General features: G+C 43.0%; 1 protein-coding gene across 6 annotated transcripts in view; it reads left to right on the top strand.

The window, feature by feature from the left end:
• ston2 (stonin 2) overlaps window positions 1-24,931 on the top strand; it is a 132,008-nt gene extending 107,077 nt beyond the window's left edge. For all 6 annotated transcript variants that reach the window (XM_086002641.1, XM_086002643.1, XM_086002640.1 and 3 more), the window contains 3 exons: window positions 5,645-7,999; window positions 23,220-23,422; window positions 24,146-24,931. In XM_086002641.1, coding sequence (XP_085858767.1) covers window positions 5,645-7,999; window positions 23,220-23,422; window positions 24,146-24,229 — 2,642 coding nt within the window. In that variant the 3' untranslated portion in view covers window positions 24,230-24,931. The remainder of the gene's footprint in view (window positions 1-5,644; window positions 8,000-23,219; window positions 23,423-24,145) is intronic.
• Window positions 24,932-25,618: the final 687 nt, after the last annotated feature.

The following is a 25,618-nucleotide window of genomic DNA, read 5'->3' on the forward strand; positions in this document are numbered from 1 at the left end:
ATTAATGGGTCTTGGCTTAAATGCTATTTTTCCTATAGCATATTAGTATCAGTATACTAAATAAGCCTGATGGCAACAGTGTTTTCTTCATTTTAATGAGGCTCTAGTTCAGTTGATACAATTTTTTTTATAGAAAGGTTATAAATATAAAAGGAAAAATAATTAGCTTGTAATCACTGGGCAATGTTCATTCATGTGTAAGTCACATAGTTTCAGTGGACTAAAATTCAGGTTCAGGAACATAGTGTAAAAATAGCAAATTGTATTATTCCCAGCTTGTTTTTAACCAGTGTGTATTCAAATACTGTAAAGCTATGTTGTGATAAATCCAGTTTTAACAGTTTAAAGAATCCTGAAGGAGCATGTTTTTTTTTAAATTTCTGATTCTTGAATCAAATTCTAAATACTCTGACTTAAATAAACCTGCCGTACTTTTTAGTCCTTTCAGGATTGCAGTAGCATTTTACACGTAATAAATGAGTGAGAGTTTTTAGGCACTGAGCCATGCTAGATTACAGGTGGGGTTTAAGAGTCAAGGTAAAAAGACATGTTGAAGTACTGGTTAACTGTGCTAAGGAGTAGTAGGATCACCACATGGGAAGTTTCTGATCTCAGCTAGTTTATCAATTGGAGGCTCGCTGCCTTTGTCACGGAGAGACTAAAGATGGAAATAAATGATGAACTAAAGGCCTCCTAGCCAATAGTTAGCTCTCAAATCAACATCAAACAGATTATCATTCCTTCATTGCTGTTTGTGGGAGCTTGGGTTAGGGTTAAGCAAATTGACTGCCGCGTTTCCTACATTACAACAGTGACTACACTTGAAAAAATACTTAATTGACTGTAAAGCACTTTAAAACATCCTGAGGTTGTGAAAGGCGCTATAAAAATGCAAGTACTTTCTTTCTTTAACCCAGGGTACTGTTTCTCCTATTACTTACTCATTTGTTATGTAGCTGCAGAGGTTCTTTACAGTTCTGGCATTTAGTATGGGAGGGAGAAAATAATGAGTTAAAAAGCACGGGCAAATATTACAGGAACCAAAGAGCTGATTTCCAAAAATGTGATGAAATGAATCTTACATTTTATTTGTAAATTCTGTTATCAAATGCTCTCGTGGCTTTTTCTATAATCGTGTTCTGTTCATCAATCTCAGATAAGAATGTGTTGAATTTTTTTTTTTAATTCGTTTTATGGGATGTGGGCGTCGCTGGCAATGCCAGCATTTATTGCCCATCCCTAATTGCCCCTTGAGAAGGTGGTGGTGAGTCACCTTCTTGAACCGCTACAGTCCGTGTGGTGAAGGTACTCCCACAGTGCTGTTAGGGAGGGAGTTCCAGGATTTTGACCCAGCGACGATGAAGAAACGGTGCTATACTTCTAAATCAGGATGGTGTGTGACTTGGAGGGGAACTTGGAGGTGGTGGTGCCCTTGTCCTTCTAGGTGGAAGAGGTCGCGGGTTTGGGAGGTGCTGCTGAGGAAGCCTTGGCGAGTTGCTGCAGTGCATCTTGTAGATGGTACACACTGCAGCCACGGTGCGCCGGTGGTGGAGGGAGTGAATGTTTAAGGTGGCAAATGGGGTGCCAATCAAGTGGGCTGCTTTGTCCTGGATGTCGAGCTTCTTGAGTGCTGTTGGAGCTGCACTCATCAAGGCAAGTGGAGAGTATTCCATCACACTCCTTACTTGTGCCTTGTAGATGGTAGAAAGGCTTTGGGGAGTCAGGAGGTGAGACACTCACTGCAGAATACCTAGCCTCTGACCTGCTCTTGTTGCCACAGTATTTATGTGGCTGGTCCACTTAAGTTTCTGGTCAATGGTGACCCCCAGGATGTTGATGGTGGGGGATTCGACGATGGTAATGCCATTGACTGTCAAGGGGCGGAGATAGTCATTGCCCGGCACTTCTGTGGTGCGAATGTTACCTGCCACTTATCAGCCCAAGCCTGGACGTCGTCCAGGTCTTGTTGCATGCGGGCATGGAATGCTTCATTATCTGTGGAGTTGTGAATGGCACTGAACACTGTGCAGACATCAGCGAACATCCTCATTTCTGACCTTATGTTGGAGGGAAGGTCATTCATGAATCAGCTGAAGATGGTTGGGCCTAAGACACTGCCCTGAGAAACTCCTGCAGCGATGTCCTGGAGCTGTGATGATTGACCGTCAATCACCACAACCATCTTCCTTTGTGCTAGGTATGACTCCAGCCAGTGGAGAGTTTTCCCCCCGATTCCCACTGACTTCAGTTTTACTAGGGCTCCTTCCTGCCACACTTGGTCAAATGCTGCCTTGATGTCAAGGGCAGTCAATCTCACTTCTCCTCTGGAAATCAGCTCCTTTGTCCATGTTTGGACCAAGGCCGTAATGAGGTCGGGAGCAGAGTGGTGTTGGCGGAACCCAAACTGGGCATCAGTGAGCGGGTTATTGGTGAGTAAGTGTCGCTTGATAGCACTATCGATGACACCTTCCATCACTTTGCTAATGATTGAGAGTAGACTGATGGGGCGTTAATTGGCCGGATTGGATTTGTCCTGTTTTTTGTGGACAGGACATACCTGGGTAGTTTTCCACATTGTTGGATCGATGCCAGTGTTGTCACTGTACTGGAACAGCTTGGCTGGAGGCGCAGCTAATTCTGGAGCACAAGTCTTCAGCACGATAGCCGGGATGTTGTCCGGGCCCATAGCCTTTGCTGTATCCAGTGCTCTCAGCCGTTTCTTGATATCACATGGAGTGAATCGAATTGGCTGAAGACTGACTTCTGTGATGGTGGGGACCTCAGGAGGAGGCCGATATGGATCATCCACTCGGCACTTCTGGCTGAAGATGGTTGCAACCGCTTCAACCTTGTCTTTTGTACTCACGTGCTGGGCTGCACCATCATTGAGGATGGGGATATTCATGGATCCTCCTCCTCCTGTTAGTTGTTTAATGGTCCACCACCATTCACGACTGGATGTGGCAGGACTGCAGAGCTTTGATCTGATCTGCTGATTGTGGGATCGCTTAGCCCTGTCTATAGCACGCTGCTTCCAATTTTTAGCATGCATGTAGTCCTGTGTTGCAGCTTCCCCAGGTTGGCACCTCATTTTTCGGTATGCCAGGTGCTGCTCCTGGCATGCTCTTCTACACTCCTTATTGAACCAGGGTTGGTCCCCTGGCTTGATGGTAATGGTAGAGTAAGGGATATGCCGGGCCATGAGGTTACAGATTGTGGTGGAATACAATTCTGCTGCTGCTGATGGCCCACAGCACCTCATGGATGCCCAGCTTTGAGCTGCTAGATCTGTTCTGAATCTATCCCACTTAGCACGGTGGTAGTGCCACACGACATGATGGAGGGTGTCTTCAGTGTGAAGATGGGACTTCGCCTCCACAAGAACTGTGTGGTGGTCACTGCTACCAATACTGTCATGGACAGATGCATCTGCGACAGGTAGATTGGTGAGGACGAGGTCAAGTAGGTTTTTCCCTCGTGTTGGTTCTCTCACCACCTGTCGCAGGCCCAGACTGGCAGCTATGTCCCTCAGGACTCGGCCAGCTCGGTCAGTAGTGGTGCTCCCGAGCCACTCTTTGTGCTGGACATTGAAGTACCCCACCCAGAGTATATTCTGTGCCCTTGCTACTCTCGGTGCTTCTTCCAAGTGGTGTTCAACATGGAGGAGTACTGATTCATCAGCTGAGGGAGGGCGGTAGGTGGTAATCAGCAGGAGGTTTCCTTGCCCATGCTTGACCTGAAGCCATGAGACTTCATGGGGTCCAGAGTCAATGTTGAGGACTCCCAGGGCCACTCCCTCCCGACTGTATACCACTGTGCCGCCACCCCTGGTGGGTCTGTCCTGCCGGTGGGACAGGACATACCCAGAGATGGTGATGGAGGAGTTCGGGACATTGGCTGAAAGGTATGATTCTGTGAGTATGACTATGTCAGGCTGTTGCTTGACGAGTCTGTGGGACAGCTCTCCCAATTTTGGCACAAGTCCCCAGCTGTTGGTGAGGAGGACTGTGCAAGGTTGACTGGGCTGGATGTGCTGTTGCCGTGTCCGTAGCCGGTGCCGAGGTCGATGCCGGGTGGTCCGTCCGGTTTCATTCTTATTATTTTGTGTCGTAGCGGTTTGTTGCAACTGAGTGACTCGCTAGGCCATTTTAGAAGGCAGCTAAGAGTCAACCACATTGCTGTGGGTCTGGAGTCACATATAGGCCAGACCGGGTAAGGGCGGCAGATTTCCTTCCCTAAAGGACATTAGTGAACCAGATGGGTTTTTACGACAATCCGATAGTTTCATGGTCACCATTACTGATGCTAGCTTTTTATTCCAGATTTATTTAATTAACTGAATTTAAATTCCCCAGCTGCCGTGGTGGGATTTGAACTCACGTCTTCGGATCATTAGTCCAAACCTCTGGATTACTAGCCCAGTGACATTACCACTACGCTACCATTATTAACGGAAATAACATTTTAATCTCCCTGATGAGAAATATCTGCATTGCTTATCTGTCACACCCATGTGATAACATTTGCCAATTATGTATCCTATGAATCCAACAGTTTATTTGAATTTAACACACCTTTCCCTTTGGACTTTTGAAAATACAAAAGCTCCCAAGCCAGGCAGACCAGGTAGTCTCAAACAGCAGACTTCTTTCTCTGAGGTAGAATGATAAAATTACGTTTCAAAAATGCATTGTGCATAATCATTAGAAGATGTTGAAGTTGCTGGCTTAGCCCTTTATATAGATTTATTAAATAAAGTAATAGGATTTCAGACTGAGTTCCCACGGTTGGAATTATTCAATTTTGTTTATTACTCAGGAACTTGTGCGTAGGAACAGGAGAAGGTTATTTGGTCCAGTGAGTCTGCCCCATCTTTTGTTAGACACAATAAGCTCTATCTTTTGATCCCAATTCCCATCCTGTCTCCATTTCTCATAATACCCTTATTTCTCAAATAATATGTCTCCATTTTAAACACTTCAATTTATTCTGTATATGTGGCATTCTGTGGCGGTGCTCTCCAGAGTGTCTCAATCGTTTGTGTAACAAAATCTTGTCTTTTACCCTGTTCACTCATATTCTCCCTTGATGTACCTTGGGATTACCATAGAATTGTGCCCAAATGTTCTGCAAGATCTTCTCCAGGAGTATCTTGGGGCACTGTTTTTCTTCACAGCTTGTGTGGTTGGTAAAGGTGGTTGTAATAAAAGCTATATTAGTTAGGTGTTCTTCCTAGCACAGTCCTTTTGCTTTAATACTATTTCAGTCTTCCCTACACATGGGATTGCATTGCATTTTTTAGCAAACCATCACCAGGAATTTCCTCAGGGTGGGGGTTCTCCCCATAGACTGCCGTTACTTCCACGGAAGATCAGCAGAAAGTGTGTTCTGCCAAACTTCCACTTAAGTTATGGAGGCTGCTCGGAAGAACCGGCGTGGAAATTCCCACTGTTCATGTTATTGAGACTTATTCATCAGATTGGTAAACAAGATAAACAAATACCTCAAGCAGCTTAACATCTTTTACTTTCAAACATGGTCAGCCTGCAGACATGGTCCATTTCTAGCATTTTCTTCTTTTATTTCTGTATTTTAGCATTCACAGTTTTGGTTTTTAACCTTTATTTTCTTTTTTCCTCTTCAGATACTGGCTCTTTTTATCATGATCACAATGAAACTAGCATGGAAACAATGAACAGCCACCCTGATAACATGCAGCTGAATGGGTGCAGAATGTCAACGGCACGCTTTTCAACCTGGGTCACATTTGATGATGATCCAGATCTTGTTGCACCAGTACAATCATCTCCTTTAAAAGTAGGAAATTCTCATAACTGTACAGCTGAAGAAAAGGATAAGATCTTCCTTGGGCCTAAAACTGGCATTGAAAAGACAGCATCAAAGAATAATCTGGTGGATTTTTCGGCTGAAGAGAAGAAGGATGTGTTTGCACTAATTAGCCCAGCTATAAACCCCCGTTCGCCAGCCCGCACTACTAACCCTTTTTTGGATGACGCTCTGCGTGATGTCCAGCCATCACCAATCAACCCATTCCGATCATTCTTTGACCAAAATGAAAAGTCTGTCTTGGTGAATTCATTGGCGAACAAATCTCAACAACAAAATGTACCTGACTCTCCATTTTCTGATGCACACGTCAATTGTCAAAGGGATTCTACTACGTCATCCAGTTATTCTCCAGATCCTATTTCCCCATGTTTTGGTGGAAGCCTAAATGATCAAAGGAATTCGGTTATGTTCAGGAATTCTTCAGATCTGGGGTCTCCATTTCCTGCTGAAAATATGAATGATCAAAGAGATTCTGTTTTTACAAATTCACCAAATCCAGTCTCCTCATTTTCTGATGTAAAAATCAGTAATCAAAGGGATTCTATTATATTCAGCAATGCTGAGGATCTGATCCCCTCATTTTCTGATGTAAAAAGCAGTAATCAAAGGAATTCTGCTGTATTCAGGAATTCTCCAGATGCAACCTCACAATTTCCTGCTACAGATGTGAATGATCAAAGGGACTCTGTTTTCATAAATTTACCAGGTCTAACTTCCCCATTTTCTGATGTAAAAATCAATAGTCAAAGGGATTCTATTGTGTCATTTGGTTGTTCTCCAGACTCCCCTTTTTCCAGTTTTCACATCAATGGTCAAAGGGATTCTGTTATGTTCAATAATTCTTTAAATCCCGTATTTACAGACGACTCCATGAACTGCAGCCCTCACCTTGCAGCGCTAACTCAGCTTAAACAAATCCAAATTGTGGATCCAGATCAGCTTGACAGCCCTACCTTACCCGATGACCCTTTGCACTCTCCAGAGACAGAGAGCTTTGCATTTAACTCTATTCACCTGCAGCCTATAGATGGCTGGCCAATGATGCTGAGAATACCTGAGAAAAAGAACATAATGTCATCAAGACACTGGGGACCTATATATGTCAAAATGCTAGATAATGCACGTTTACAACTTTTTTATGAAAAGGGCCTTGAAAAGCCTTTTAGGGAGGTCCAGCTTCTGCCCTGCCATGAGCTGTCTGAACTCAAACTCCAGAACTTTGATGAAAATGGGAAAATACACACTATAAGAATAGATCAAGTATTATACAGGGAAAAACGGAAATACCATCCCATGCCAACAGTAGTACAAGCACCAGTCAGGGTGCAGGTGATCAAACTAGGCACCACATGTTATGAAGACAATGTAAGCTTTGTGACTGCAGTTCAGGATACACTAATGAAACTGCCAACTGTCAGAGGTATTTGTGCTAATTACTTTGAAGAAGAAATAACCGTGGAAGTACAGGACGAATTTAGAGGTATTGTGGCCAAAGAAGACAACAAGCTCATCCAACACTCCGTGGTAACTCATGTCAGCGTTCTGGCTTTTGTTTCTGGGATGCCAGAATGCAGGATAGGCTTCAATGATGTTCAAATGAAGGGAAATGAAGTTGTGTCAAGGCATGACATTATTCCCACAACCACAACTAAGTGGATTAAAATGAGTGACTGCCTGTTCCACAAATGTGGGGATGTTGATGAATTCAAAGACTCCAGAGTCATTAAGTTTTTACCATTAGATGGTCATAGGTTTGAGTTAATGCGTTTCAGGGCGACATTTGGTGAGAAGACACTTCCTTTCTCCCTTAAAACCTTAGCAACTGTTAAGGGGGCCGAAGTGGAACTTCAGTCTTGGTTGGTGATGTCATCAGGGTTTGTGTCCAATCGGGATCAATTTGCAGCAATACCTTGTGAAAATGTGATGATTCGGTATCCGGTGCCAATCGATTGGGTTAAGAACTTTCGACGAGAAGGTGTCTTGCGAGAGAAGTCTCTGAAAGCCAGAGTAAATAGGAGTGCCAGCTTTGGTAGTGCTAGCGTGTCTGGCTCTGAACCTGTAATGAGAGTAACACTGGGAAGTGCCAAGTATGAGCATGCCTTTAAGTCTATTGTATGGAGAATCAACAGACTGCCAGACAAAAATTCAGGTGAGTGCCAGTCGGGTGTTGTGGATGTGCAGGAGCACTTGCTATAATATTTCGTCCTGAGCAGTCTATTTCTTTTCACCAAAGTATGATGTTGGTTAAGATTGTACTATAAAGGAAAAGGTTGAAAGTTACCAAGTATGAAATTCTGTCTCCAGACACAAGTTAGGTTAAATAAAACTACTGACGAGCTGTGTATCAAAAGAATTCATGGCAATGTCATTGCCATGTTAATACATTGTACAAAAAATATATATTTCTTTTTATTTACTTACTGACAATCCAAAATTTTGTAAAGTAATGGAAATATTGAGAAGATGCCTCTGTTGCAAAAATTTTATGAATGAAATTGAAACATTTTGTGATTTCTCTATCAGTGCTCAGATTTGAACATGGGGCTTTTAATAGATTATTCAAAGCTAAAAGTGATCAGAGCTCCAACTATAATAATGTTAAATGGAAATTGATCCTATAAGGGATATTCTTATCCAGATTATTGCTACTTTATGCTTGAGAGAATTGTTAAAATATTGGAGTGTTTTCATTATGCCTGTTGGGAATATGTAACATTAAGGGCAGAGTTCTCTTATCATAGAATCCTAGAATAGTACAGCACAGAAGGAGGCCATTCGGCCCATCGAGTCTGCACCGGCTCTTTCGAAGAGCAATCCAGTTAGTCCCACTCCCCTGCTCTTTCCCCATATCCCTGCAATTTATTCTCCTAGTATTTATCCAATTCCCTTTTGAAGGCCACTATTGAATCTGTTTCCACCACTATTTCAGGCAGTGCATTCCAGATCATCACAACTCGCTGTGTAAATTAATTTCTACTCATTTCCTCTAGATTTTTTGCCAATTGTCTTAAATCTGTGTCCTCTGGTTACCGACCCTTCTGCCAGTGGAAATAGGTTCTCCCTATATACTCTATCAAAACCCCTAATTATTATGAACACCTCTATTAAACCTCCTCTCTCTATATCCACCAATTCTTTGATGATTTTAGGGTGTGCATCTTTCTCGGCTCTGTAAGCCATGTCATTCCATATTCAAGTGGCCCTTAGCCGCAAAACATTTTCATATTAAAAAAAAAATGCACATTTACTTGCATATCCCTGGACAGTGATAAGTCAAATATTGGATAGTCTTAATCCAGTTCTTTGTAAGCATGAGTCCACAGCACAGAATTGGCCATTAAATTGAAAGTCTTGTTCAGAGAAGACACAAGAAATGTTGGTAAAAGAAACGGAGATGTCAATCTGCAGGAGGGAGGCCCATACTGTCCTGGAATTGAGGCAAATGGTGAGGACAGTGTCAGCTGTGGCTCAGTGGGTAGCACTCTAGCCTCTGAGACAGAAAGTTGTCGGTTCAAGTCCCACTCCAGGTTCTTGAGGGGGTGCTGCACTGTCGGAGGTGCCATATTTCAGATACGATGTTAAATCGAGGCCCTGTCTGCCCTCTCAGGTGGATGTAAAAGGTCCCATGGCACTGTAAGATGTAAAGGGGAGTTATCTCTGATGCCCTGGCCAATATTTATCTCCCAACCAACGTCACTAAAAAAAAAACCCAGATGATCTGGTCATTATCACATTGCTGTTTGTGGGACCTTGCTGTACGCAAATTGGCTGCTCACAGTGCGCACTGTGGCTACACTACAAAAACAGTACTTAATTAGCTATATGATGCTTTGGGATGTTCTGAGGTGGTGAAATGCGCTATATAAATGCAAGCCTTTCTTTCAGTGTATGGGAAACTTCATTTTATTCTAACCTGCATACCTGACCTGTGAAAGTGAAAGAATGTGATGTGAAGCATGAAAAGAGCATGTTGTTTCTACTCAATTACTGAAGAATTCATAAGCTTTTGTGCCCGATTCAACCCTCAGGCTTCTTGCATTGCATTACCTTACCAGACATGACCTGACCATTATGATGCATTCCTCAGCCCTCCCCTGCGGTCATTATTTCCAGTGATGGTCTTTGGCGTACTGACTCATTAAAAAAAAATTGATTTCTAATGTATCATTTATTTCAGAGAATATAAAATAGTTACTTCGGCATTTAACAAAAAAGGCAAATTGTTAGGAGCTTGTCGCTTTGTATGGCTGAATCCGGCAAGTCGATGCATTCTTGCATTAAGAGGATAAAGTGTACAGTTTCATTGGCATATGGCACTGAAACTAGCAGATGGCTGTTTAATAATAAATTAAGTGGGGCAGGAGAACATGAAAACACTAAAATTGAATTCCATTCATTTAAAATTCTTTAATTTTACGAGTGATCACTTTAAATATGGTATTTGATAGCATAAAGAGAGTACTTTTCTGAGTTTATGCCGCTAGTGGGGAACCTGCAGCATTAACTTGGAAAATCATCCCTAAAAGGTTTTCTTCACTTTAACTTATCTTATCGACCTGTGATTTGAGGAGGGGGTTGGGGAAAGGATTGACCAGGGTTTCCACTCCTGATTTGTTATCCTGAACTTTGGAAGTACGTGTGTGTTCATGATGTTGGTTTTTCTCTGTTGTACTTTGATCCCAGTTTTTCTGAGCTAGTCATCAAAAGCATAATGCTGACTTAACACAATACAGTGGTAACGAGGTATAATGCAGGCTAATAAATGGAACTGGTCACAATTGTCGTACATGTTGCTAAACATGGATATCTGAAATATAGTGTATTTCACACTGTACATAAACCTTTTGAAGACTTCAATACCAATTAAGTATTATTCACATCCAAAATAATTTAAAATGAGTGTGCTTCTATTTTATTCAGAATTAAGGTTAAACAGAGCCAAGCCCATGTGACTGTGCTGCAGTGCTGTGTTCTGCATTATACTTTTAAGAATGGGATTTTAGTTTATTTTTCAGAAAGTGATGGAAACAAAAAAAATGACACCAACAACAAAGATCATAGGGTTTTGTGAGGCTTTCAGTTGTAGCAACTGTTATGGTGGCTTTAGAGTTAGGAAGGAGGAAACCACTATTGATCAATCAATACTGTTTATTGCAAAGTGCTCTGCATGTTACTGATGGCTTCACCACATTGCAGAGACTCTTCTCTTTAAGAGAAAGCCAGATAAGTACATGAGGGAGAAAGGAATAGAAGGAAAAGTTGATGAGGTGAGATGAAGTAAGATGTGAGGAGGCTCGTGTGGAGCATAAACACCGGTTTCGGCCTGTTGGGCCAAATTATTTTCCTGTGCTGTAAATTCTATGTTGAAGAAACTAGAAGAGGTAATATTCCTATTTTGAGTATAACTGTGTCAGCTTGGCTCACACAAATAAGTCTCGCCTCTTGAATGAGAAGTTGTGGGTTTAAGTCCATTCCAGAATCTGGGCACATAATCTAGCTTGGCAATTCAACGCAGTGCAGTGGAGCTCCTCAAGGTTCCATACTAGGACCACTGCTGCTCTTGATTTACATTAATGACTTGGACTTGTGGGGTACAGAGCATAATTTCAAAATTTGCAGATGACAAAACTTGGAAGTGTAGTAAACACTGAGGAAGATAGCAATAGACTTCAAGAGGACATAGACAGGTTGGTGGAATAGGCGGGCACATGGCAGATGAAATTCAACACAGAAAAGTGTGCGGTGGTACATTTTGGCAGGAAAAATGAGGAGAGACAACACCTGATAAATGGTACAATTTTAAAAGGGTTGCTAGAGGAGAGAGAGACCTGAGGGTGCATGTGCACAAATCTTTGAAAGTGGCAGGAAAGATTAACAAAACAGTTAATAAAGCATATGGGATCCTGGACTTTATACATAGAGACAGAGTACAAAAACCAGGAAGTCATGCTAAATCTATATAAAACACTAACTAACAACAGAAAACGCTGGAAAAACTCAGCAGGCCAGGCAACATCCGTGGAGAGAGAAACAGAGTTAACGTTTCAGGTCAAAGACCTTTCGGCAGAACTGGAAAAAAGCAGGAAATGGAAATCAAGTTTAGGGGCTGGGAAAAGGGGGAGGGGATGAAAGAACAAAAGGGAAGGCCAGTGATTGGATAGAAAGCAGGAGAGATTGAGAGACATTGAGAGATATTCAAGGCAAGAGGAGGTGGGAATGGGACAGGTTAAGGAACAAAGGATGGCTCTAGATGAAGTGTGAATTGTGCTGGCAGAATGAAGGACAGCTGCCATATGGGAGGGAAGAAAAAAGGCCAAACAAAAGTGTGGATAAAAAAATATATATATATGTGATAGGGGCCAAGGTTATGATCTGAAATTGTTGAACTCTGTGTTGAGTCCAGAGGGTTGTAGAGTGCCTAATTGAAAGATGAGGTGCTGTTCCTCGAGCTTACGCTGAGCTTCCGTGGAACAATGCAAGAGGCCGAGGACGGTGAGGTCCGAGTGGGAATGGAGCGGTGAATTAAAGTGACAGGCCACCGGGAGCTCGGGGTCCCCCTTACAGTACCTGCATGGGTCCTAGCTATGCCTGCCTTTTCGTGGGATATGTGGAACACTCTTTGTTCCAGTCCTACTCGAGTCCCCTCCCTCACCTCTTTTTCCGGTACATTGATGACTGTATTGGTGCGGTTTCCTGCTCTCGCCCTGAACTAGAAAATGTCATTCACTTTGCTTCCAATTTCCACCCTTCCCTCACTTTCACATGGTCCATCTCCGACTCTTCCCTTCCCTTCCTTGACTTCTCCGTCTCCATCTCTGGGGATAGGTTATTGACCAACATTCACTACAAGCCCACTGACTCCCACAGCTACCTGGACTACACTTCCTCCCACCCCGCCTCCTGTAAGGACTCTATTCCATTCTCCCAGTTTCTCCGTCTCTGCCGCATCTGCTCCGACGATGCCACCTTCGATACTAGTGCTTCCGACATGTCTTCCTTTTTCCTCAACCGAGGATTCCCCTTTACTGTGGTTGACACGGCCCTTGACCGTGTCCGTTCTATCTCCCGCACTTCTGCCCTCACCCCTGCCCCTCCCTCCCAGAACCACGATAGGGTTCCTCTTGTCCTCACCTTTCACCCCACCAGCCTCCACAATCAACAAATCATCCTCCACCATTTCCGCCACCTCCAGCGTGATCCCACCAACAAACGCATCTTCCTCCCCTTTCAGCATTCCGTAGGGACCACTCCCTCCGCGACACCCTAGTCCACTCCTCTACCACCTCCAGCACCCCTTCCCCTTCGCCCGGCACCTTCCCGTGCAAGCGCAGGAGATGCAACACATGCCCTTATACCTCCCCCCTTCCCACTGTCCAGGGCCCCAAACATCACTTCCAGGTGAAACAGCGATTTACTTGTACTACTTGCAATTTAGTATATTGTATTCGCTGCTCACGATGTGGTCTCCTCTACATTGGGGAGACCAAACGCAGATTGGGTGACCGCTTTGCGGAACACCTCCGTTCAGTCCGTAAGGGGGACTCGGAGCTCCCCGTGGCCTGTCACTTTAATTCACCGCTCCATTCCCACTCAGACTTCACCATCCTCGGCCTCTTGCATTGTTCCACGGAAGCTCAGCGTGAGCTTGAGGAACAGCATCTCATCTTTCGATTAGGCACTCTACAGCCCTCTGGACTCAGCATAGAGTTCAACAATTTCAGATCATAACCTCGGCCCCTATCACATATATATATTTTCCTTTTTTTATCCACACTTTTTGTTTGGCCTTTTTTTCTTTCCTCCCATATGGCAGCTGTCCTTCATTCTGCCAGCGCAATTCACACCTCATCTAGAGCCATCCTTTGTTCCTTAATCTATCCCATTACCACCTCCTCTTACCTTGAATATCTCTTAATGTCTCTCAATGTCTCTTAATCTTTCCTGCTTTCTATCCTATCACTGACCTTCCCTTTTGTTCTTTCATCCCCTCCCCCTTTTCCTAACCCCTAAACTTGCTTTCCATTTCCTGCTTTTTTCCAGTTCTGCCGAAAGGTCTTCGACCTGAAACGTTAACTCTGTTTCTCTCTCCACGGATGCTGCCTGGCCTGCTGAGTTTTTCCAGCGTTTTCTGTTATTTTGGATTTCCAGCATCTGCAGTATTTTGCTATTGTATATAAAAACACTAGTTCGGCCCCAGCTAGAGTATTGTGTCCAGTTCTGGGCACCACACTTTAGGAAGGACGTGACGGCTTTGAGAGGGTGCAGAAGAGATTTACTGGAATGGTTCCAGAGATGAGTGGATAGACTGGAGAAGTTTAGGTTACTTTCCTTGGAGCAGAGAAGGCTAAGAAGAGATTTGATAGAGGTGTTTAAAATCATGAAAGGTTTAGATACAGTAAATAAAGAGAGACTGTTTCCAATGGCTGAAAGGTTGATAACCAGACTCAGTGGGTCGAATGGCCTCCTGTGCTGTACTATTCTATGATTCTATGTCTTTTTTAATTTTCTTATGGTGTGGAACGCTATAGCAATCCATAATAGGTTACTGAAATAGTTCCTAGTACAGGATACTTTTTTTTATCCGGCACAGACGGGACCGACGTGGTGCCGGTTCATCAAAAATTCTGGATAACCGAAAGCTATAGTAAAAGACACGGAGAGCTGACAGCTCCATATAAAGCAACAAACCCTGTTGCTTAGCAACAAGTTCAGAACAATGGCCACAAGTTCCAAGCGTCTCTGTAGCTTAGCAACAGCTGCAGCCACACCCTTGCGCAACAACAGATGGAGGAACGCAAGTACAATATGAAGTAAAACCTACTCCTGAATTTTGCCGGTTAACCGAGATTTCTGGTTATTTAGGTGCCGGTAAATGGAAAGTTTCCTGTAGTGCCTCAGCTCGACGAGGCTCTGTGACTGGTCTCCCCTCATCGCCACAGGTGGGAAAAGGGAGGTAGAATGCTGCATGCAATTCCCACTTTGCATTTTCTCAGCAACTCTGAAATGTGTCTGACGTGTCCGTTACACCTGAAGTTCTCACCAGATGTTTTCTCGTGATTATGACAAAAGTCTTGCTCCCTGTGATCTGAAGTGTGACCTAGTGTACAACGTAATCTGGGATATAGTGTGTTCTGGGTGAACAACAAACCAATTTATTTTCTCTGGATGTATAATAAGATGACCAAGTCACTTCTGAAGACAGTTAGTATCAGTCATGCCAGACAGGTTTGTGTTATTGTTTATGCACAGATGCTCCTTTACTGTAGCAGCAAGATGCAGACAGTTGTTGAAGTCAGCTCACATAACACAGTAGTTTTTAAACAAGTACATGAAAAAGTTACATACATGGAATTTACAGCACAGAAACAGGCCATTCGGCTCAACTGATCTATGCCGGTATTTATGTTGCACGCGAGCTTCCTCCCACTCTACTTCATCTCACCCTATCAGCATATTCTTCTATTCCTTTTTATTTATCTAGCTTCCTCTTAAATGTATCTATGCTATTTGCCTCAACCACTCCTTGTGGTAGCAAGTTCCACATTCTAACCACTCTCTGGGTAAAGAAGTTTTTCCTGAATTCCTTATTGGATTTATTAATGACTATCTTATATATTTATGAGCCCAAGTTTTGGATTCCCCCCACAGACGCAAACATTTTCTCTATGTCTATCCTATCAAACCCCTTCATAATTTTAAAGACCTCTATCAGGTCACCTCTCAACCTTCTCTCTTCTGGAGCAAAAAGCCCCAGTCTTTCCTGATATGTAACCTCTCAATTCTGGTATCGTCCTTGTAAATCTGTTTTGCACCTTCTCCAGTGCCTCTATCCTTTCTGTAATATGGAGACCAGAACTGTGCACAGTATTCCATGTGTGGTCTAACCAAGGTTCTATACAAGCTAAGCAGTTGAGTCTCTTTGAATGGCTTTTCTTTGCAGACTTCTAAATTAATAGAAAGTAACAGATAATAGAAAGTAAACTCAATAGTTTAGTAACACCTTAATCCCTAACGTTTGTAGTTATATACAGAAATGCATAGGATTTGTACCAATCGGGTTTGTATCTCTCCACGTTGGCCGCAATTGTAACGAATGAGAATGTCAAACATCTAAAACTTATGCTCCTCGCACTGTTTGATCTATAATCTTTGCCACTGAGTAGGCACTCTGCGAAAATAAGTCAGTTACTCACACAATGAACAGTCATCTACATTAACACATACAAAGACCTGCTAAGGGAGTCGACAACAGCTATCTAAGCTAAGGTTGTCCCAAATAAATTGTGACATTTTAGTTGCCCAGTGGTGCATGTTAGGTGTTTCTAGCACTAGGGTTGTTGTTTTCCACTGGCTATGTCTGTTAATGATCAACAACTTGACTGGTTTCTTTCTGATATGTTTCAGGCAGGCCCAGAGAAACACTGTCAATTTTCCAGCATGTACTGGGAGAGGCCATTTTGAGGGTGGTACCACCCTTGGTGTTAGAGGGTCAAGGGTTCAAGCCTCACTGCAGAGACTTGAGCACATAATGTAGGCTGACACTTCAGAGCAGTACTGAAGGACAGTACTGGCAGAGGTGAAGCCTTTCAGATGAGATGTTAAACCGAAGGACCATCTGCTGTCTTCTTGGATATATGTAATAGATCCCATGGCATTATTTGAAGAAGAGAATGGAAGCTTTCCAGGTATCCTAGCTAACATTTATTCCTCAACCAACACCACAAAACCATCGTATCTGGTCGTTTATCTCATTGCTGTTTGTGGGACTTGTGCGCAATTTGGTTGCCACATTTGTCTACAGTACAATAGTGACTGCCCTTCAAAAGTACTTCATTGGATGTGAAGCACTTTGAAACATCCCAAGGACATGAAAGGCACCAATTACATGGGCTATACGGCACAGAAACTGGCCATTCGGCCCAACCAGTCCATACCAGTGTTTATGCTCCACTCGCACCCCCTCCCGTCTTTCCTCATCTAACTCTATCAGCATAACCCTCTATTCCCTTCTCCCTCATATGCTTGTCTAGCCTCCCCTTAAATGCATCTATACTATTCCCTTCAACCACTCTCCACATTCTCATCACTCTCTGGGTAAAGAAGTTTCTTCTGAATTCCCGATTGGATTTCTTGGTGATTATCTTATATTGATGGCCTCTAGTTATGCTCCTCCCCACAAGTTCAAACACTCTCTGTATCCACTCTATCAAAACCTTTCATAATTTTAAAGACCTCTATTAGGTCACCCCTCAGCCTTTTTTCAAGAGAAAAGAGACCCAGCCTGTTTATCTTTTCTCTTTATGTATACCCTCGCATTTCTGGTATCATCCTTGTAAATCTTCTCTGCACCCTCTCCAGTGCCTCTATATTCTTTTTATAATATGGCGACCAGAACTGTACGCAGTACTCGAAGTGTGATCTAACCAAGGTTCGATACAGGTTTAGCATAACCTCCCTACTTTTCAATTCTATCCCTCTAGAAATAAACCCTAGTGCTTGATTTGCATTTTTAATGGCCTTGCTAACCTGTGGCGCAATGTTTAGTGATTTGTGTATTTGTACACCGAGATCCCTTTGTTCCTCTACCCCACCTAGACTTGCACCCTCCAAGTGACCTCCCTATTCTACCTACCAAAATATAATACCTCACATTTGTCTGTGTTGAATTTAATTTGCCAATTATTTGCCCATTCTGCAAGTTTATTAATGCCTCCTGTAATTTGTTGCAGTCCTCCTCAGTATTAACGATCTACCCCACCCCCACCCCCCCACACACACAATTTGGTATCATCCGCAAATTTAGAAATTGTGTTTTTGATTCCAACGTCTAAATCGTTAATTTAAATTGTGAACAACAGTGGTCCCAGCGCTGATCCTTGTGGAACACCACTACCCACCTTCTGCCACTGTGAATAGCTACCCTTTACTCCCACTCTCTGCTTTCTGTCTTAAAGCCAGCTAGCTATCCATTCTGTTACTTGTCCCCTGACTCCGCATTCTCTGACCTTGTTCATCAGTCTATTATGGGGTACCTTATCGAAGGCCTTTTGAAAATCTAGATAAATTACATCTACTGCATTACCCTTGTCTAATCTCTCTCTTACCTCTTCAAAAAATTCAATAAGGTTGGTCAAGCAAGACTTTCCTTTTTGAAATCCATGCTGACTATTCATTATTATACTTTTCGTTTCTAGATGTTCTTCTATTTTCTCCTTTAGTAGGGATTCCGTTATTTTTCCTACCACTGATGTTAAGCTGACTGGTCTATAATTCCCTGGACATTATCTATCCCCCTTCTTAAATATAGGTATTACATTAGCTATCCGCTAACGTAATATAGGTGGAAGTTGTTTCTTTCTTAAAAGAACATTTTTTAAAACAATGTAATGTAGTACACAGAGAAACTACAGCCACTCCATTTTCGTTAGTGACCTGGTCGGACCTAATTAAGCACAATTTTAACTATCCTTGCTTCCATTAACTGGTTGGTTGATTTAAAAGGAACTCATCAGTTCTTTTAAACTATTTCTGTCCTAACCTAATTTAATTCCATTATTCCACTGTCCTCCTCCCTGCACTGTCATCCCAACTGAAATGAATGAAGACGAGAGATCGAGCCAGTGACCCTTCTAGTCTGTGGCTCAGTGCCCCACCATATGGTATATTTAACCATTGAACCATCAAGGGAGCTTGAATTTTGTTTCTGAACAGATTATTGTGAAATCCTTGTCTCCAATACAGCTGTTTCAAAAAGATGCAAATGATAGAAACTACATGACTAGCCTTGTTCTTACTATTCTTACTGTAGTATTATTGGACAAAGGCAGTCATGCACATAAATGTAATTGAATTCTGCCCATAATTATAAACGTTTTTTGAATCCTCTGTTGTAGTGCAGAACATTAAAAAAAAGGCACATTGCTGAGAAAATCCATGTAAGCACAGCCTTTCTGCATTACCTTTCCAAACGTGTATCAATACACTTTGTTTGTTGACTAGAAGGTAGAAATCACATCTACATGCTGCCCCTCGGCAACATCATCCAAAAACTCATCAGGTTCCACATGTATGGTGGCAACACCCAGCTCGACCTCACCACCACCTCTCACATACCCCGCCACGGTCTCTAAATTGTCAGACTGCTTGTCCGACATCCAGTCCTAGATGAGCAGAAATTTCCTCCAACTAAATATTTGGAAGACCGAAGCCATTGTCTTCGGGCCCCACCACTAACTCCGTTCCCTAGCCACCGACTCCATCCCTCTCCCTGGTCACTGACTGAGGCTGAACCAGACCGTTCGCAACCTTGACATCCTATTTGACCCTGAGATGAGCTTCTGACCACATATCCGCTCCATCACCAAGACTGCCTACGTCCACCTCTGTAACATCACCAGAGTCTGCCCCGACTCCGCTCATCTGTTGCTTAAACTCTCATCCATGCGGTTGTTACCTCGAGACTCGACTATACCAATACTCTCCAGGCCAGCCTCCTATCTTCTGCCCTCCATAAACATGAACTCATCCTAAACTTGGCTGCCCGTATCCTAACTCACACCAAGTCCCATTCACCCATCACCCCTGTGCTCGCTGACCTACATTGGCTCCCGGTCTGACAGTGCCTCGATTTTTTTTTTTAATTCTCATCCTTGTTTTCAAATCCCTCCATGGCCTTGCCTCTCCCTATCTCTGCAATCTCCTCCAGCTCTACAACCCTCCAAGATCTCTGCGCTGCTCCAATTCTGGCCTCCTGCATATCGCAGATTTTAATCGCTCCACCATTGGTGGTCATGCCTTCAGCTGCCTGGGCTCTTGGAATTCCCTCCCTAAACCTCTCCGCCTCTCGATCTCTCTCTCTCCTTTTAAGATGTTCCTTAAAACCTCCCTCTTTGACCAAGCTTTTGGTGACCTGGCTGAATATCTTCTTACGTGGCTCGATGTCAAAAAAAATTTATTAACACTTTTGTGAAGCGCCTTGGGATGTTTTTCTATTTTAAAGGCGCTATATAAGTGCAAGTTGTTGTTGTTGTCACTTAAAAGGACCTGGAGATTTCTGCTTTCTATTACAACGAACAATTTCACATACTGTGGCAAACAAAATTCTAGTTCCACTAATTGTCTCTATTAGGGGTCAGCATAGATGGTATATTTCAATTAAACCAGTGTGTGAGCAAACACCTGAAACAATTATTATTGCCTGATTTGTGACTCTTGTAGATGTTATAAATGTCTTTAGGTCTGAACAAACTGTACTCCGATAGCATTAATCTGTGTTTCTGTCTGCAATGCTATCTCGGCTAAGCAGGAATTTCAGCATAATTGCAAAAGAATTATCAGTGTTAAACATAGCAGCACTGGGGAGAGGGGGAAGGTACATTTTTCAAGGCTAACTCTTTCTGGTCTGCTCTGAGCTAGCAGTCTCATTGGGACAGTGGTTGGGACGCTACAATAGATCTATGCGCCCCTGGGCTAAGGAGGATAAATATTGAGACAGCATTCCCACTGCTGATAGGTGTGCTGTGAAGTTTGGTGAGCACAGGCTAAGATCATCCGTGGTTAGATTGCTTGCTGATGCACATTGCCTGGACCCTCTGTTTACGCTCAGTGATGCTCATTGACCTGCATCCCAACATGGGGCTGCACTTTCAGCAGAGGAGGAATGAAAAGAATTAACAAAAACACATGTGTGCTGTACCAAGACTTTGTACGTCATACAGCTGCAAAATGTGCTAACAAACTCTCTGACAGAACTAGTTACTGTAATCTGAAATAAAAACATAAAATGCTGGAAATACTCAGCAGGTCAGGCAGCATCTGTAGAGAGAGAGAAACAGTTAACGTTTCAGGTCAATGACCTTTCGTCAGAACTGGAAGAAGTTAGAGAATTAACTGTTTATAAGCAAGTACAGAGCCAGATAAAGAAGAGGGCGGTGGGGGAGGAGGGGAGGAAAGAACAATAGGGAAGGAAGGTCTGTGATGGGGTGGAGGGCAGGACTCATTAAATGACGAAAGGAATGATGGTACAAGGCAAAAGAGGGTGGCAATGGGACAAGTAAAGAAACAAAAGATGGGTCTAGAGGAGCTGTAAATGGTTACAGCAGAATCATTACCAGCACCTGCTGTCTGGGAAAAAATGGGAGCAGTGGCTATGATCTGAAGTTGTTGAACTCGATGTTGAGTCCGGAAAATTGTAAAGTGTTAAAATGCTCAGCATCCGCAGTATTTTGCTTTTGTTTTACTGTAAACTGGTGTTCTTAGTTTCACGCACATTGTGTCCAATTGCAATCTTGCGCACTTTGTTCATCGCGCTGCTACATTCTTATATTTCTTTGGTGCATCACCGAGGATTCATAGCCACTGCAAAATCCCATTTGATAATCTGAAACTGCATTACAATAAAAGGAGTACCACTCTTTAATTTCAACCCATTTATTTTTGGAAATTAAATGAGCTGCATGTCCCCATTCAGGATTGTTGATATTATGACCATTCATATTGCAGCTCTTTTTCAATGCACTACTTTCCAGTGGGGTAATTTCTGGGCAAATTTTTCCTGCAAGTTTCCTCCTTTCCTTCATCTGCCTTGTCTGACATCTTGCAGGCGAGACTGTACGTTCAGCCTGCTCCCAGGTTTCTGACGATACATGGAAGTGCCAGGTATTGCCTAATTATCGGGCCTTCTCTCCGATTTCCCCGCTCTTCTGCTGGGTGATACCACTGCCTCTGCTCAGCACCTCCCTGCTGGGGTCCTAACTGGTAACTGAGCTTTTGACTTGCATTCGAGCAACGTACACCCAGGGTCAGGAACTAAGCTAATCACTGCATGTCAGTGACCGCTGGATGAGGGCAGCCATGTCAGTCATGCCATTTGAGAAACTTCTTATTTGGCTGGGAGACCTGATGTTTTGGTGGGGATCTACATGAGACTGCTCGTCACGCTGCACACATAGGAACATCCTCTCCTGGGGCTTAATAGGGAAAGACTATTTCCTCTGGTTGGGGAATCAGCCGCAGGGATAATTGAGGCAAAGACTACTGCATCTTGTAAGGAGAAAGTGGCTAAATATTTGAAGAGGAGGAAGATACGGGGCTAATAGGAGGGGGCAGGACAGTGAAATTTGTTTTGGATTGCACTAGCAAAGAGCCGGCCCAGGCGTGATGTGCTGCAAATTTCTACGTTTCTCTAATTTACCTATACTTTTATTGCACTCTTTGAGGGAATATATTACATTTGAAATAATTCATTTCTCCCCACCCAAGCTAAATGATTTACCCTTGAATTTACTAGGAGAGAATCAGAACTGCTGCTCTGCCAGGCATGTGGATGGGCTAAATAGACCAGAACGGTACACTTCTTCCCACCTGTGTGGATTGACTCCCTTCTCCAAGTGCCAGTGGCAGAGTGACAGAATCTGTCATCATCCTGCAATTCCAGATGACCTGGAGACTCGGTGGAGCAATGCTGGAACATGCATATTATTGTGGTGATTGGGGGGATCCAGCTGTTTCAATGCTTCATTCAGTAGGCCTTGGAAAAAGATATTTTTCTGTCAACGGTGTATGTACTACATAGAAATACATAGACGTTATAACACGGAAACAGGCCATGCAGCTGAACCAATCCGTGTTGGCGTTTATTCTCCATGTGAGCAAATAATTCTAATCACATTTACCCACCCTATGCCCATATCCCTTCAATCCCTTTTCCTTCATCTACCCATTCAATCTAATCTCTAATGTTGACATCGTTTCTACCTCAACCAGTAACCCTGGAAGTGAATTCCACAGCCTCCCAACTGTGTGAAAAAGATTCTCTTGCTCTCTGTTCTAAATCTCTTACATTTAATCTTTTATCTATGACTCCTCATTTTTGAATCCTCAACTACTTGAACCAGTCTGCTTCTAGCTACCTGTCCCATCCTTTCATAATTTTGAACTCTTCTGTCCTACACTTCATAATTTGCCTTGTTCTAGTAACAACAGACCCAATTTTTCAAGTCTCTAAAGACTCAGTACCCTTCCCATAGTGTGGAGCCCAATACTGCACACTGTATTCTAACTGAAGTCTTATCAAGGTTTTATATTGGCTCATCAATATCTCTTGGCTTTTATATTCTATACCTCTTGAAATAAAACCTAGAATTCTATTAGTTTTTTTTTCACAGCCTGATGAAAACTGGTGCAGGTCACAAAGTTATGCAGTGAGTTGCCTAGTTTTATCTTTATCTGTGCAAGAAATGCACTAACTTTGCTGGTTATTTAGCATTGAATGTCTTGCACTGGCATCCAGTAAAAGCTAATAGTTACTGCCCTAAAAGTGGTTTGAAATTTGTCATGTTCATTATGCTAATAAGATGTTGTTTCTCCAGCTTCAGGCCATCCACATTCTTTCTACTGCCACCTGGAGCTGGGATCTGACCGGGAAGTGCCTGTTAGTTTTGTCCACTATGTGGACGTGGAATTTGACATGCCCAGTGCTTCAGCATCCAAAGCAGCAGTTAGGTCGATTGCAGTGGCCAACAAGAGTGACGTGAGAAAATGGGTTGTTTACAAAGCTCACTACAGTTACAAGGTACGCTCCAGGTTATAATCACCGTATGGTACATTCCTAATTCATTCACTTTCCTTGAACAGTGAGCACTTTGTAAAAAAGAACTGATACCTTAAGTTACAAAATGGTCAAACATGCATCCCTTTGCATTCAATTCTGTCCCTGTGTTGCTTCTTCCCTCCTAAGCTGTGTTGCTGCATTGCTCATGCCTTATAAATTCTTATCAAGGTCCCTGTGCCATAGACCATTAAACCAAACTACTAAGAAAATGCAAAGGAATGGGCTTAACTCATCCTTCCAAAAAAAAATCCGACCAGATCTATGCTGGAAAAAAAAAATTTTTTAATTAATTTTCATGATATAGGCGCCACTGGCAAGGCCGGCATTTATTGCCCATCCTTCGTTGTCCTGTTTGATACAACCAAGTGGCTTGCTAGGCCTCTTCAGATGGCAGTTAAGAATCAACCACTTTGGAAAATTAATTGTCTTGCCGCCTTCTTCCACTTTTGAACTCGAATCTCGCATCAAATGAGAACAGTTACAAGTTAATTGAAATATTTTCATGAATACTTCATCTTTTCCAGAGTACACTCTACAGTATGTGTCGTATTTCTTGTTTGGCAAAGACAAACATTAAAATTTTGTGATGGCACTAATTGTGTAACATGATTTTATTCTGGAGTAATTTTAAAAGCAATACTAACCTTTCATCTGCGGTGATGCTCTTGTTTGAACTTTGTGCAGGTGGAAATGGAACAGAAAAAGGTTCGGGCCCCGAATGTGGATGGTATAGAAACAGATCATCCGAACGAGTGCGTTCAACAGTGAAGCTCTCCAAGCACAGGGTCAAGATAATGGACTTAGTACTATTACAATGGCAGTTCAGTCTGCCTTTGTGGCAAACAGTGCCATTGAGCAAGTTTCAACGTTTCAAGCCCTGAAGAGACCAAAAGAGAAGGAACTTTAATTCAGTACTTCACAGATTTGATTGGCTGAAGATACAGTGACGGAGGCTGATAGCAGCCTGAACAACAGAACATTGATTCAAAGGTGGATTCAATCCCCTGTACAGATTATATGTAAAGTACTGGTCATTCTCATCAAATACCACATAATCAATTTTTTTTAATCCTGTGCATACTCAAGAGCCTCGAGCAGAGGGGTGGAACGTGGGGAATATAAGTCCTATATTAGGGTAAATCTTTGGTCTGCTTCCCCATTTCTTTTTTCCTCTTGGAAAACAAAGAGAGGAATCGTCACCTGTTTGCATGCAGCAGGCCTCCTTGTCCTTTCCTGCTGTTCAGTGCTTGTGTATCTGAGCTTGAGATTTTCTGATATTGTTACTTTTCCCGAACGATTCTGAAATGAAAATGTTTAAATTAAAGATACACTGTTTCCTTCCTTTGGTCTGCTGAGACTAGTTTTCAAATCACAAAAATAGTTTTTTTTTTAACATCGTTAAGATATATCGCCTTTGGAAAGATGCAATGTGCCCTATACTTATTGTGAAAATGAAATGTTTTGCCGAGATGATGGGATGTTGTTTTTGTTTATTGCTCATGTTCTCCCTGGATTCCTCCTCCGTTCCCTGATTTCTCAGTGGGTAAATGCACTGCCTGGAGTTCTGAGTCATGCAGACCAGACGGTCCCAGCTTCAAGCCCCAGTCTGTGCTGATCTCACCCAAGGCATCAATAGGAGCGGTATGATTGGCCTCAGCGCCTTTGGCGTATAATTGGCCTCAGAGCCTTTGGCGTATAATTGGCCTCAGAGCCTTTGGGTATAATTGGCCTCAGCATCTTTGGCTATAATTGGCCTCAGCGCCTTTGGCTATAATTGGCCTCAGCGCCTTTGGCTATAATTGGCCTCAGAGCCTTTGGCGTATAATTGGCCTCAGAGCCTTTGGCTATAATTGGCCTCAGCGCCTTTGGCTATAATTGGCCTCAGCGCCTTTGGCTATAATTGGCCTCAGAGCCTTTGGCGTATAATTGGCCTCAGAACCTTTGGGTATAATTGGCCTCAGTGCCTTTGGCTATAATTGGCCTCAGCGCCTTTGGGTATAATTGGCCTCAGCGCCTTTGGGTATAATTGGCCTCAGCACCTTTGGGTATAATTGGCCTCAGCGCCTTTGGCTATAATTGGCCTCAGCGCCTTTGGCTATAATTGGCCTCAGAACCTTTGGCTATAATTGGCCTCAGCGCTTTTGGCTATAATTGACC

The sequence above is a fragment of the Somniosus microcephalus genome, chromosome 12 (assembly GCF_052327205.1).
Source record: "Somniosus microcephalus isolate GS21.2 chromosome 12, FLI_Smic_1.0, whole genome shotgun sequence".
NCBI lineage: Eukaryota > Metazoa > Chordata > Chondrichthyes > Squaliformes > Somniosidae > Somniosus > Somniosus microcephalus.